The following is a 16,172-nucleotide window of genomic DNA, read 5'->3' as shown; positions in this document are numbered from 1 at the left end:
ATTTAATATTTTGCTTTATTGAACGAAATCATATATTTTAAATTTTATATTCCTATACCTACTTATTAGTTGTTTTAATTTTCAAATGTTTGTAAATAAATGTATGTAAAAGTTTATTCTATGTCTTAAGGGGAAGGTTAGAATCCCCTCCGTCCGTGATTACCGTGTCAACTCGATGAGCAGATAGACCCTCACGCGTTATGAGCAACTTTAAAATTCGAAACGACGGATATCCTATCGGACGCGATATCCGAGGACGCGTAGTAATGGTAAAATCAACTTAACAATAACGCGATTATAAAATGCGATTTATAAGACCGAAGAGCACTAAATGTCACGGTCACTGATTGTCTACGTAGTCGTTATTTATTATTATATTAATAATGATAAATCACATTCGATTAGAATCGCATCGAACTAACACTCATCGTATTCTTAATTTGTAAATATATTTAAACACGAAAAAACATATAGTACATGTACATCATACATATTATGTGCACGATGATATATGATTACGTGCCTAAGAAAAAATCATCAAACTAATATACAGAGTGCTTCACTAAGCGTGCTCATCCAGTCCCTTATATGTTTACCCTTTAATTGTGAACTTATGCAAATTGTGGTTTTTGAAACTTTTATGTCCATTTGCATGTATTGTAAACGTTTTACAATAAGGCACACACGTATCACAAAATAGACAATTATTGTACCTTTATAAATAATCCATAACTCAATTATGTTTAATAATATAGAGTGAATTGAGCGATTATTAAATTTAGAAGTTAGAATATTATTTACTTATATAGTGAATCTCAAAGGTTTTTTTTTTGTTTTTTAATTTTAAAGGGAGTAGCATCCACTGAAAGACCATGTTTTTCAACGCTTAGATTTTTGTATCGCTATAATAAACACTCTTTGTCCTTGAATTCAGTAATCATAAATCAAGAAAGAGTTTAAAAAGTATGTTTGGCGAATCATCCAGTATAATACCATCATATTATAAAGTTTATTATTACTGTTCATCGTATCGATGAATGTTTGCAATCCGAGAATACGACAACAGCGGAGAATAATACTTACAATATACCCTAAGTAATTTTTCCGATCGATCGATCGCCGGCGCAGTGCGCTGTTTCAGATTCATCTGCTCGTCCCGAAGCCGTTCGGTTTCAACGGTTCGGTGAGTATACGATATAGTCTTATTATATGATACGTCTTTTCTGTGAAAAAAAAAAAAATAAAATCTTTAGAAGAAAAAAGTCGGGTTGCTCGGCGGTTCCGGTCTTAGAAATATAAGGGGTTTGATATTATTAATAGCCTTTATTGAGCGGCTCGCGTTCCCTGCGGAAATAAAAATAAAGGGATAATAATATTTTGTTTATTTTTTTTGTCGTCATACGCGTCGCATACAGGCGAATTTCAAACCAATTAACGCGCGTCAATCTAATGCATTTGATTATCAACCGAAAATTTTAGATTTTTATTTGCAGTTTAAAAATTTACAATCAAGTATTCAAGTACGGACAATCGTCCAAAGCGAAATAAATAAACCACTGCCTATAGCTGTTATTGCTTGTGCAATATGCCGGATATACGTCAATTCACCGTAGCTAAATTCATCGCGAGTCAAATGATCGTGGTCAATTCATCGCATGTCAATTTATCGTGGTCGCAATTAATCGCACGTCAATTATTTATCGCCAAATCTTATTATAAATTTATAATATTTTATTATTTAAATAATCACGAAAAATCACAAAAACATTAATCACAATAAATATTGTTTGTCGTTTACATAATATACATTATTTACAAAATTTACAATTGCAATTGAAAATTATGAGATATTCCTTGTAAATAGTCGTCGATAGATCTATTTTCAAAATCATAGCATATTTGCTTAAGACGTTGAGCTTTATCTTGATACTTTTTTTTTGCTGGTGGACATTCTCCAGCTATATATTGTTCAATTTTTATTTTATTCGTGTTTTCCTCTTTTTTCAATGCTAATATAAATTTCCATATACTTGGATGACATTGATTTAAGATCGATGTAAAACAATTGTGCCATCCTTCAACAGCATTATTTGTTCTTGGTAAATCCTCAGAAACCAACGAATAGCAGTTCCAAATCGAAATTTTAAAAGTAGGGGATCGCCTTTTTTGTCGCCTGTCAGTACGTCCTATCCAAGTATCCTCAAAATAATTAAGAATTGGTGATAGTAGTTCGTCATTTTCAATAAAGTATTTGGTGTCCAACAATTTTTCATAAGACTCAATAACCTTATTTACTGGTACATAAGCTAAGCTTGGTAGTTTACGAATCTGTAGCGCAAAAGTTATTACGTCATCTATATATTTTTTTTGGAGGCCTGCGGCTTGAATTTGTCGCCAAATACATTGCGACAAATGAAAGAAACAACCTTTTAGTTTTGCTTCAGGAAATTCAGAAGTTATTGCATTCATTGCACCTTTTTCAAAGTCGACCATAATTATCTTAGGACTTAGATCAGGCTCAATTGTTTTTAGTGCTTGAAACATACGTTTATAGGTGTTTTCTTTTTTATTTGGCAATAAGATGTAAACAGACGGTAACACATTAGAATACTGAACAGCGTGAATTGTATATAATTGATAAAATAATGATGGTGCACTAGAAAATGTGCCATCACAAAACCAATTGTCGCATTGTGTCATAAGATACAATAAACGTGTTGTTGAAAAAATTAAAATTCGTTCAGTATTAATACCACTATCATATTGCAAAAAAAGATTCCCATCTATGGTTTTTGTCATTTCATCGGGTATGATAAAATTTAAGTCTGTCGGGTCGTTGGGCAACTGTAATTTTTGCTTACGTACACGTTGAATAGTACGTTTAAGTATATTTATATTAGGTAACTGCCCAGACGATTCAATAGGAATTTGATTAAGTGCTGAACCTATTACCGATTGTGTACTCATATCACTATTATTACTGGCTATATCTTTTAGTTTATTAAGTGTTTTTTTACCTGAATTTCTGATGAACTTGGAACGTGGTTATGGTCAGTGTTTTTTAATATTTTCCCTTCGCTTAGGTGAAGTCGTCCGCAACATTTATTTTTATAATACTGATTACATTTCCATATGGATTTCGTGTCATTTTCTTTTTCTTTTAAAAAAATGTGGTCATCGTAGCAAAGCATATCCTTCCCTTTCTCAGTTTTTAGCATTTGAAAAGTCATAATAGAATAATATTTTATTATAATAATAAATTAGCGTACTCGATAAATACACGACGGGTAAAATGACGATTTGACAGTAGTTGTCATAAGACTGAGTCTAGCATTAGCAGAGATCATTAGAGTTCAAAAATCATAAAAACGATAACACGCGATAAATTGTCGCGCAATTTATTTATAACGCGATAAATTGACGTTGCGATAAAATGACCACGGTGAATTGGCGCACGATGCATTTAGCCGCGATGAAATGACGTGACACCCAATATGCCCACGTAAACAATTGTCTTTTTTTGGTTTCCACCATTTTTTAGAGTTTTTGTGTGCATTTAATTATGTGTTATGCGTAGTCAGTATAAATCGGGATTCTATGAACTAAAAATATAGGTGTAAATACTGTAAAACATTTTATTCCACTAATTAATAAAAAAAAGAATGATAAGTATAACTCAAATAAATAAAATAATTTATACAACAATTCGATACATCGAAATACAATTATGAATTAAATTCGAAATTGACCAATACGTTATACGACTTGGTGAGTTTCATATAACACATATTATTTACATCATTCCTAGAACTAAATATGGAACATGATAACTGGATTTATTATTTTTAGAATTGTATGCTGAAGCTATAAAACCAATTTGTGATCAAAACTCAGAACATTCTATTTATCTAACTTATTAACTTGTACACGAGCACTACATCACATCAATACTTCCGAATAACATTTTATAAGTCTCCAGTCTTTATCGTATAAATCTATGTAATCTTGTGGTCTGGATGATGCAATATACGTAGGTATAGTATTAAATATAGTAGGATTACACATTTTTTAAATATTAATTTATATAACACCAAACAATTAGAAATCCGAAATTTGTACCTTGGAGTGACTGCGAGAAATACATTAAAGTCATAATTTCAATGCAATTTCTAATAAGTTTCAAAACGATCACAATGACGTGTCAGTTGTAAGAAAAAAAAGAAATAATAATAATCTTCTGGACGGAAAACGTCATCGAAAGTCGATACTTACTGCACACATGATGTATTGGTACAGTAAAAAAAAAGTCCACACAACGTTAGGACGGAGTGCGGTAAATCACGTCAACGAGGACACGAATAAAATATCGTCACCGACGTAAATCGTTTGTGTAGTGTGTCAGTGTGTGTGTGTGCGTGGACAACAGTGCTATGTATGCCGGGACACTGTCCCGCGGGAACTGCGCTCCGATTGGCGTTATTTTCATTTCCTGTGCATTAAGCAATCCGGAAACTGTATCACCCGGACACACGTTATGCTTCGATCGGATGTATAATAAATATGGCTGAATATATTTTGTGTTGTGCGTATACGGACGACTCTTAAATCGATTCGACAACAATATCGACTATCGTCAAAATAACGATAGACTAATTTGAATAAAAATTCAGAAGATATTATTAAGACAGCTAATACCAAAGTATTTATATTTAAAATGTTCAGCAAACATATGCAACTAAAGATAATTGAAATTTATCACTTTTATAGTTTTATTATTAGGCACCTACTAAATCTAAATAATAAAAAAGATTCTAAAAAATGTATTACCAAGTACCTATATTTTCATTAAAAAAACGTCAATTCTAATTACAAATCTATAAAGTACCTACTGCAAATATACACAAACCTTTGAATATAATATATCGTAAATAATGATCGCGGTATATGTATCGATCTATCTCGTTTATTGTCGTGGTTTACAGCATTTACTGTTTTTTCGTATTCTATACCTACCGCCAAATACAACCATCGCGTGATATGGTAGATAATTTTGCGCCCATAATAAATTAATAACTAGTAATGTAACTTTGAAGGAAGTAGAACCAGCATAGATATACAATATACATGACTGATAATTTTATTCATCTACAAGACTGACAATCACAGTGCAAATATTTTTATATAGGCTCCTAAACTAGGTACCATTGGTGCGTACGGTAAAACAAAAATGAGATATTTATATGAACAAATATAATATAAAGTAGTGCTTCCTCTTCGATCAAAAGGCAATTGTAAGACGATTGGTATTTATTAGCTGGATATTTTTCAATATAAGTTTTATGAAACACCTACCGATCTTGTTCATATAATTTTGCACATTATAAGCATATTATATATTTTCATAATTGAATCAAATTTTGAAGTTTTAAAAATTAGGTTCCCGAATAGGTAGGAAAACAATTTTTAAAGATTTTTACTTTTAAAAAAAAGTTAAATATTTTTCAGTTTTCAAATTGAAAAAGTCTTTCAATTGTTCGCACTAATAAATGAAATATATATATATATATATATTTTTGACATGATACCCACATTTTTGCTGTTTACAATAAAATTTTAAAATTATATATGTTTAATACATATTGTTATTTCTTATTTTATTGGAATAGAATAAAACATTTTAAACTTTTATTTTAAAACATCATATCACTATCCAAGGTACATTATTGTGTTTTGATTAATTTATATCAATATATTATTGAATTGGTATTTAAAGCATTTAATTATCTACTCAAAATCAATATAATATAATGATATAATATGATTACATTTTAAATCCAAAGGAGAACGACGGTAGAGAAAATGATAGTGTTTGAAAACATATTATCAGAGCCGACCGCGCAAGTCTAAAATGCGTCCCAGGTTTTGGCGGCCAAATTCTGTAAACGGCTTTCGAGTACAACCAAGCGGAATCGAAATCGGCCTTTTATAAGATTATACTTTCACGCGGTAGCTTACCTTTATACAGTAGCGCGCCTATGGAGATAGAATCACACCGAATTTAAATTGTATCGTGAAATCGATTTCAGTACTAGAATAATTGGCCTCGCGATATCTTCGATTTCCTGCGCACACGCCCACAAATCTTCTTTTGCCTCACGATCATCAAAACTTTATTATAATATTCAAATTACAAATATATAATATAATATAACTATAATAACTGTGAATTGAGCACATCATAAGATGTATGATAAAAATGTATACATCTAATCTCTATATAAACACAAATCCCTGTTTATTGCACGAGTTTTGGCTGACATAATAATTTAATTTATTGATATTTGTAATTTATCAAGGAATTGTTTTTTTTTACTTGAAGAACTAAACTGCAGAGTCGTGTCCCTTTCATTGTTCGGATCTAGATGTCAATTTTCAGCAATAATAATATGACTTATTTTAAGTTCCTTTCTGTATTCATAAAACTGTGTAAATTCGATAACAACTATTTTTATAATGTTATAACTGTTCATTTTAATCCTTTTATTAAGAATCATCAATCCATAAACTGATATTATGTACAAACACCTTTTGTTTTTTGAAGTGGGTATAGATATTTAAAACAACGAATTACGATTACTAAATGTGTTAAATAATAGGTAGGTGATTTTTTGTATCTTGTATCGATCGAGAGGGACTTTAAAGCTCGGGACGCAGTATATAAATTTAATACTTTATATATATTATTAATAATACTCTCGGCAACATGGGCCATTGGGCTTACACTGATATTTAATACTTTGAATAAACAAAAATCGATATAATTTGTGCTTGTTATATTCTTTAGAGGGGATATTCTAACATGGTTCTCAAAATTACAAATGGATAGATCTTCTATTTAAAAGCCATTCATTTTTATTCATACTTAGGTACTAATTTATTTAAAAATATTTCAGTAAATTCGTAATAATAATAAAAATTTCGAGTTGAGCATAAAACGTATTGCATCATTATTTGGTGGGTGTGGGTTGTACATATGACAGACGCAACACCACAGGGGATGGGTCGCAAGACGTATTCGCGCGATGCCTCATTTCGGTGGCTTTCAAAAGGCAAATTCCTGTATGTCGGAATAATCGGCCCACGCTTCTGAACTGGCCATTGACCACCTGCCATGAGATTCACGTGGGTGCTTTTTGCCTTTGATATGCTCTTCCTCACACACCCTCCTGCGCAAATCATCAACGAGACCACCCGTTGACGTTTTCTACAGCGGCTCCATACGCATCCAACCCACATAATTAAACTGCCGCTACCCGCAACGGTATCGAGTTGCCTTGGAATATCACCAGATATGATGACAAGCTCACGTCACGTTCATCTTCGACACTATATCGATGTTTTATGCGGAAAATGGCACTATTAGGGTTAGGTTTGGCTTTTGGAGGTTAGAGAAAACTATGTCTTTTCCAATAGAAACGTGCAAAAAATCTTAGAGTACCTATGTTCATTATTATTTAACGAACAATTTGTATTTTAAGATTAAAGTATAAACGACACTTAAAAATAAAAATATATTTTGTTTGTTAAAAAAAAGTGTCTAAACGACAATTATTAGTACTTATAGGAAATATATGATATTATAAATTATAATATGTAGGTCATACCTGATAATATAATATTAAAATTTAATAAAGAATATTATGCTTCTACATCATATCAATTATGTTTAAAAAATGATTTGACGAAATATGTATTCAAATTTTTTCGTACTCACATAAATAATAATCGAAAACGCCTATAAAGGACGAAGAGAATTGGAATCATTTATTTTACAAACAGAACATCGAGTCATATGTAAAAAAAGTTATTGCTTTTCGTTATCAAATAAATAAAATGTATTGACATGCTTAACATTAAAATAACAACAAACTGTTTTTAACTCTCCTGAAACCTTGAATAACTTCGCTTAGCCAACGATCGTTTGTCCACGATATCCTCATCGACTGGCCCGGTAACTGCAGTCCTCCGAAATCACTCACATCCACCTCCTACGTGTTTCTCAACAACCACCGTTGGAGACGTCTCTGCGTAGAGTACCTACTCGTGATTTTTGACGATATTTCTAATTCAATCTTAAAATCGTCGTTTTTTATTACAGACGACGTCTGTTATCGCCATCGGTGGATATAAATTGTAGCCATACCGTCGTTATGATGATAATTATACGAAATGACGTGCGCGCTACCGAATAACATGCGTAATCGAATTACGCGCGCGTCGGACAATGATTGATAAGCGCTGCGACGACTTTTCAGCGACTGATTTTTATGAATATTAAACGCATTAATCACCGCCGTCGCCTCGAGTGTACACAGCAGCTATTATATAATATAGGACTGAAGTGGTGAGGGGACCCGACCGGGTGGCGACGCAATTAGCCTGATGAAAATCGGTCGTGTACGCGCCACTGCTATACCAAATATTATGTATATTATTATTATTATTATTATATATACCTACCGACGTCATAATGAAGAACGATGTCGTACTCAAACCATCGTTGTACATAATATACTTATATTTCAGCCTCCGTGTATATACATAATATACAATATTATTTACGACGATTAACGAGCTCGTTTTGTCAACTGTTGTAGCTCTATGCCATCTGCGTCGGCATCCGTGCACGACGATTGCGTCAATTCTAAGACTGTCCTGAAGTTGCGAGGAAACCGCGTGGGAGTGGACGAACACCGTTTGTCATGAACTATAAATTTGAATTATATTATTCAATAGGACCAACGCAAATTGAGCCCCCTCCGCCTCGCGAAGAAGTGACAACAATATTGTAAATTGCGACCAATTTATTATTATTTTAGTTATATTTAAATTATTCCAATGCAGTAAATATAAATTTCGGGTACTTGGTACATTGCGTCAAATATTGTGTAATATTATTTTTAGTTTTATACCAGAGAACACAGCGAGTAGTCGGTTTCCAATATCATTAAAGAAGGTTTTTTTAGATTGGTTATAATATTTAACTGTCATTAACAAAAATTAAAAAAAAACTTTCATTTAAAAAATATGCGTGTATTTTATGTTTAAATCTTATCATTAATCAATTCAAGATCACTTTTCTATTATGAGTGCAGATTTTAGAAATAAAAAAACGATGAATTCAATTTATACCATACACTTTCACTATCTAGTGCCATAAGTACTTTTACCTAAAATATTCAGTCCACCGCGGGTGCAAATCACAATTTCATTTAAGAGAGTTATATTATGTTGTTTTTTAATGTTATTCGTTTCCGCCAAAACAAAAATTTTAGTTTCCACCGAAATAAAAAGGTTTGACTTTTGTTTCATCCAAATCGAGTTTGTCCTAAATTATACTTTGAAAACCATTTAGAATTAATCAGAGAGGCACTTTGAGAAGGAGATTCTCAATGACCGTCAAAAATTATTTCACTTGTTTTTATACATATATTAATTTAATTTTATATTATAAATCAATATTCTAGTCTTAATAATGCTGTATTGTTTTGATTATAATTTATAATTGATATAAAAATTGATTTGGTAGGACCAATGCATAGTATTGCACACCCGACAGTCTATTATTGCGGACATCGAATATATAACCGTGAGTGGGATTATCGATTCGATTTTTCTTAGACATAAACAAAAGAAAAAAATCGCAGATAGTTAACACAATAATAATATCTTTAAAAAAAAAATCTTTGATATAATTGTTGAAATATAATTAATAGTCCAAATAACTCAGTTGCTTGCAAAAAGTTTTCGCCTTCAGCGACGTCTCGCTGTACAGTGACTGGATCATACACTTTCCAGGCACATGGTCGACCAAACAGTCACCGACCTGTTCGCATCTTATTACACCCTTTTCCAGTCGATACCAGTGTTGGTTGCTGTCACACACGACTTGCACGGCACGGACGACTTTACCTACGAAAATATGGGAATTTGTCGTTAATTAGTATTAAATTGGTAATAATACTAAGTTTAATGAAGTGCAAATGATGGAATTACCGATTCTTATTAAAAAACACAGTTCTTCGGTAACTCTGCCGTTTTCGCCGAATTGATATATGTTCAAATCGGTCCAGTCTATGTTGCTATTGGTACCATCGTCGTTGCTGATAAATCCGAAAAACAGCCTGGTAATGCATAAACAAAAAAACAGTTTTCAGATCGATTAACACGCATTGATTTCGTGATCTTTAATATTCTATACCTAATATAACGTGATTAATTGAGAACGAATGTATTGTGGATTTCACAAATAACCAGGAAAAAAATACGAACGTATGTTAAAATTTTTTAATTTTATTGTTATTAAAATAATTGTTTGTTAACCTTGATAAACAAACAATTGCACTTTTTCGCTCAGAATATATTTTTCGTTATATATAATGATTTATCATTGAATTTAAATTTAGTACATCAATTTAAAGTGCTTACTCAATGACGAGGTACCCTTGACACATGTGAATATAACACAGCGATTATACAAACTTGACGGATTTTTATAAATTCATTTTAAAAGAATTGTTTTTTCACGCTTTAATTAAATTTAATTAATATATGATTGACTTTTTTATTTTATTTACGTGTCTATAAATAAATATAAAATATTTATATTAGTATTAATATTTATTATACCTACCTAATATTTTAATAGGTCTTAGATACTCATACATCAATATAAAATACCAATAATTTGTAAATAATAACTATACATAGGTACTTATTACATATTATACTACCTAATGTTATTCTATTTAATAATTTAATTTTAAACTTGAAATCGTTGTACCTATATATTATGAATTATGATATACTATTGGGAAATAAAATATGTAATGAAAAAAGTTTTTGAATATTTTAATTTTTTGACTATTTTTAATTTGTTTAAATTTATTTTAGCTAATGGGATCCTAGTTCAATATTAATTATTACACATGGTATATGACTCACCGCGAAAACGTCTTTTTGTGGCAAACTACCGTGATCACCAAAGACTGACCGTTTTCCATGAACATGGTTATGTAGAAGTATCTGTGCAACGCTGTAAAATCTCTAATTTTACCTGTAAAAAACACCGTTCGAATGAGCTGCTCGTCATATTATTACGATTGCATAGTAAATTATCGGTGATGGTTCCAATAAGCGCAAATTTTAGGGCTTTATAGAGTCCAAAAGAACCAAATCCAATTTAATTATCTGATATGTGATTAAAACCTAAAATAATAAAATATAACATAATGTATTATTGATAAATGATAAATTATAGGTCATACAAATTTGACGCTCTTAGCATATACCTATTATATTTTTATAAATGTTGTGTATTTCTGTTTTAGATATAAAAATTTAAAAATCGTATATATAACCTAACCTATTATAGAGTTATATTGCGAATATATACTCGTATGTAGATAGTGATGGTTAGTTTAGTGATTATAAAAGTTCAATTAACTATGACTTTAATTTTAATATAATATTTTATTTACATGTATGCAGGGTTGTTGAAAAATTAATTATGTATAGACTTTTAGGAGTATATGGGTGGTTGTTTTTACCTAAGTTTTTGAATTACAGTTTTTTACTTATACTTATTAAATATACCGAAGCTTCTGTCCCTGACGGTCGCGGCGTTGCGAATTTCGATTCCGATCCTGTCGATCTCGATGTTAGCGTCCAACCGACCGAATTGTTCCCAATGCACCACGTTGTCTTTGGAACTGTAATAAAACGACGTAACGCGATGATGTATAATATATTTAAACACATATATAGTGCATCATAGAACAATATCTAAAGATTTGAAGCTATACAGTAGCTTATATTATTATCTTTTTCTTGCATGCATGTACCGGTCGAATATGGTGGCGGAGAACATATTCCAGTTTTCCAGCGCGATCGAGTCGGCAAACGATTCGCTACTCAAGTCCCGGTTCAGTAGCCACACGTCATGTTTGCTCGTCCACTCTGCCGTTATCTTTACGTTAGCCGAAGTGTCCGGATCGTCTACAAACCTATATTCTCGTTCATGGATATATATATATACAATTGTTAGTTTATATATATGGTCGATTTCACATTTTTATATACTATTACAGTATTATGTAAAGGTACTTACGTCATTTTACCTTCGAAATTGACTTTCCAACGTCGGAGAGGTTCGATCATTGTCATAGTAAATTTATCCAAAATAAAACCATTGTCGCTATTTCCCAACGCGTTATCCATGGATTTTGGATACATCGGAGTAGACAGGTGTCCGATTCCTGGAATCTGCAGAAGCCATACAAACGAAGTGTGTATAATGGCATACCTAGTTGTTAAATCGTAGCAGAGCTCATTCGTAAGTAATTGTGATAAGTTTAATTTCGAATTTTGTAGGTTTCCTATCACTACGTTATGAGTTTATGACTAAAGTGAGCTTAAAGTAGCGGCAAACTTACAAATTCAAAAAAACAAATTTAATTGGACGTGTATTTTGAAGGGTAATTTAAGACAAAGTGGAGAAGTGAGCTAATTTCACAGACATGTATACCAACATAACTTTACCGTCCTATTCATAACATTGTATTGCTTACTACAATTCACCTTTAAAGACGCGTATCCTATGGAAATTTTACAATCGTTTCGTCTATCGAGCGCCAATATGATCCATTTGCCGTCAGGCGTGGTGCCTCCAATCCAAGTGGCGTCATATCCCTAAGAAAGTAATGTACATATAATATTCAGCTGAAAACGATTTCATCATAAGCGATTGTAATATTATATTAATACCTACAATATGTTCGTTAAGTTCGTGTGGCCCGTCGTTGTCTTCCGGTTTACCGTGTTTCGTATGAATGTCGAATAAACGCAAAATCGTCTAAAAACAACAACAAAACAATTCAATGAAATATTACTGTGTATAATAATATTAATTTTAATAAGTAATTTAGTATTATAATGATATTTGATTTATACCTTAATCGCAGTGAAAAACCAGTAATAAATCGTGTACTTGACGTTGTACCAAGGTCCTGGTAGCTTATAATAATCGAAAAAAGTCTCCGATGGATTGCTCATTTTTGACAAATAAATTCCAACGACAATGACTGTATTAACTTCACTCGACTATAATGTAATGATAATAATAATAATAATGATTAAATAATTTATATAGGATTTCTTACGTATAGCTACAACACACGCGTTTATCGACGTAACATGACCGTGTCGTCTTAGTCGCTACTCGCCACTGTACAAATTTCTCTCTGCGTGATAAATATTAATACGCATTGAGTATACTATTATATTTAATATTTAATTATCGCGTAACCTTCTCCGTCACGACGCACTTGAATCTATTATTTTAACAGTGCGTTGTCGTCAGATAACATTAAATGCGCACGATAGGTAGGTTTATAAGTATGACGGATTTAACAGTATCGAGTTTAGTGGGGAGCCGCGAGATTTTACTGTATGAAGTCTTAGGGATTTAGTTTATGAATGTAAATCGTAAATGAAAGAGTTAACTATAAGAACTAACTAGTTAAATACCTATAATACTTGCTTTGTTTTACCATATAGTTTGTCTGAGAAAAATGAAAAATATTATAAAATACTATATAGAACTAGGCGATTTTCGTTTTGGTATAATCCTGCAATTGGCGGGCATATCGGTATCATGTATCCTCATTTTTTACTTAATCCGATTGGAGTGGGCAATCCTAGGATAGAAATATCTACATGAGCTAATTGCGGTTTTAGGACGTTTAGATACACATCCGCCCACGAAAACGAACGATTTTAATACACAGCACTCTTGTTATATTTTACAAGGTATTTTATAATACGACATTTAATTATCAAGAACATAATAAAAATAAATAATAATATCTGAATATTTCCGTCAAAACATCGATCGAGTAGTTCTTAAACATACATAAACCACGGGCATACACGCATTTTCTTATATTATACATATATATATACATATATATTTATATAAAATGTGGATTATTGTCGTGTATTTTAGAAACGTGTTAAGTTTGATGACCCTGTATGTCAGTAACACTTTATAATAAGTAAAAAAAAAGAAACGTGTAATGTATGTATGATTTTAAGATTTATCAGTTAACGTGAATATAGGTACTTTTACTGATTTTAATATTAGTTAAAATAATATCAACAAGACTTCTCGAAGATATGGATAAGAGTTATGATATAAACATAATGGAAGGTACCTATTTGTATTATATAAGTTTGAGAGAGAAAGACCATGAGTGCATTGTGCATTTCTTTTTATTCTTAATAAACAACCGATGTTATATTAATCAAATTTACTTTAAGTGAAACTATCATCGTGTATCCGGCGATGAAATAAATTGCATGTGAATGATACATTATTGTGGTTTACCGGACATCAGCAAAGTCAATCATTCGATATCGAACCATAACCATGGTTGCCTGGTCAATGGTCGACAACAATATTTTTTTAAATATTATACCGTTATTGCTTTACGTGGCGTATCTTTATACATATATTATGATGTATATATATTTCTTTTCTTTTTTTTTTTTGAGTAAACATCGCGTGCACAAAAGAAAAACTGATTTCAACAAAACGCGACGATTCCGAAATAAAGAATAAGAAATAGTATTTTCCGTCCGTGCGTGGCTTAAGTGGCTTATTTCTGGAAAAGAAACGTGATCGTGACGCGTCGACGAGGATGAAGGCGAGGCAATATATATACTTTTTTTCTCCCCATCCCCTCCAGTCACCGCATTCGTTGGTCTAATTCAATATTTTCTTTTTTCCCACCGCCACCACCACTCTATACAAATACAAATAAAATCGTTTGATAAACAATCGAATGAAACCAGTCTTGCAGTAAATATATTCTTGTCCGTTATCCGCGTAGTCCGATTTGCATTTTTATACGCAGGCGTTGTTAAAATAATACTTTTATCGATAGCTGCGTGTGTGAGTGTGCACGCGTATAAACGAATCGATAAGAGGCGTGCGGGAAAAATAATTCCTACTAATGAATTATAAGTCGTCTTAAAAATATTTTAATTTGACAAAACAAAAATACCGTATTATAATGCGCACATGGAACGATAAGTAGGTACGTGGGTGGTGGGTCGTCGAAAAACATAAACGTTCGCTGACCTGAATTTCGAAGGGGGCCGGGAGAGGCGCCTACAATATTGAATTTGAGCCCTCTCATAACAATACATGTACAATTATTGTACATGTTAATCAGTGGTATTTAATTACTACTATCAGCTTTCAAGTTTTATATATTTCTTTGGAACTAATATCTATTTCTAAAACGATTACAATGGTTATTTATTGTATTTTGTATTTTTATTGTCAATAACATTTAGTTATTATATTATCATATAATAAGTAACAAACCTCGTTGCGTTGACAATATTTCGATAAGCGAAATCAATCAAAATCTACTGAAATTACTACAATATAGATTTACCTACTTTTAATTTATCTTCTATTAATTTTACTTATCTTGGGATGTTGGCTGTTTATAATTTATTATAGGTACCTAGCAATAATTTCTTAGTTGAAACTTTCCGGCAATAATGGTCACAAAAATATAAACCGGGGGTCACTGTAACATTTATTTATTTTTTTTTTTTTTCATATGATAATATTATCAATGTTAAAATTGTTTTAATACTAAAGTGAAATAATTTACGAGTAGATATCTATACAGCACCAACGTTACTTTAACATAATACATAATATCAATACAAGGAACATAATATGCAGATAGTAAAATATAAAAAGACCTTATAAAGTAACAAATTTTCAATCTATAATAAAAATAAGTCCAAAAAAACTCACGTTGATCGCTTACTATTCTTTAATTTTTTCCAAACGTATTTTTAACTTAACGTAATATGAAGACTTAAAGTCAAATTTGAAAACAATTTGATAACCGTTGTTTTTTTGGTATCTATTTTTTAGTATTGGCCATTTATATTTTCATATTTTTTTACACTGACTAGTATGAATTCACTTTTAATTATAGCATCGTTGTAAAATCTTAACACAAAAAATTGTTAAATTTGTGACTATAGACAAAAATTAAATATCTTATTATCATCAATCATAATTC

At 31.4% G+C, this 16,172-nt stretch overlaps 3 protein-coding genes and 1 pseudogene across 5 annotated transcripts in view; 1 reads left to right on the top strand and 3 right to left on the bottom strand.

The window, feature by feature from the left end:
- Window positions 1-16,172, top strand: part of LOC107173124 (vesicular glutamate transporter 1-like) — a 92,265-nt gene that overhangs the window by 34,709 nt on the left and 41,384 nt on the right. The gene's annotated exons all lie outside the window — the stretch shown is intronic.
- LOC149055912 (uncharacterized) lies at window positions 1,822-2,700 on the bottom strand. Its single transcript, XM_089225564.1, has one exon. The coding sequence runs from the start codon at window positions 2,698-2,700 to the stop codon at window positions 1,822-1,824; it is 879 nt and encodes a 292-aa protein (XP_089081690.1).
- LOC149055911 (uncharacterized) lies at window positions 2,740-3,230 on the bottom strand (annotated as a pseudogene).
- On the bottom strand, window positions 9,731-13,320 carry LOC107173159 (uncharacterized). 2 transcript variants are annotated; one of them, XM_015523574.2, is made up of 10 exons: window positions 13,221-13,320; window positions 13,012-13,161; window positions 12,830-12,913; window positions 12,640-12,750; window positions 12,170-12,324; window positions 11,904-12,065; window positions 11,656-11,771; window positions 11,005-11,116; window positions 10,057-10,184; window positions 9,731-9,972 (listed from the first exon to the last, which is right to left on the bottom strand). In XM_015523574.2, exons 2-10 carry the CDS (start codon window positions 13,111-13,113, stop codon window positions 9,770-9,772), a joined length of 1,173 nt encoding a protein of 390 aa, XP_015379060.1. In that variant the 5' UTR covers window positions 13,114-13,161; window positions 13,221-13,320; the 3' UTR covers window positions 9,731-9,769. The 2 variants fall into 2 exon arrangements, with proteins under 2 accessions (XP_015379060.1, XP_089081385.1); XM_089225259.1 differs by having other exon boundaries at window positions 13,012-13,295.

The sequence above is a fragment of the Diuraphis noxia genome, unplaced genomic scaffold (assembly GCF_037042655.1).
Source record: "Diuraphis noxia isolate RWA-SAM2 unplaced genomic scaffold, SU_Dnox_SAM2 contig0004, whole genome shotgun sequence".
Classification (NCBI taxonomy): Eukaryota; Metazoa; Arthropoda; class Insecta; order Hemiptera; family Aphididae; genus Diuraphis; species Diuraphis noxia.
This window is presented reverse-complemented; position numbering and strand designations above follow the sequence as displayed.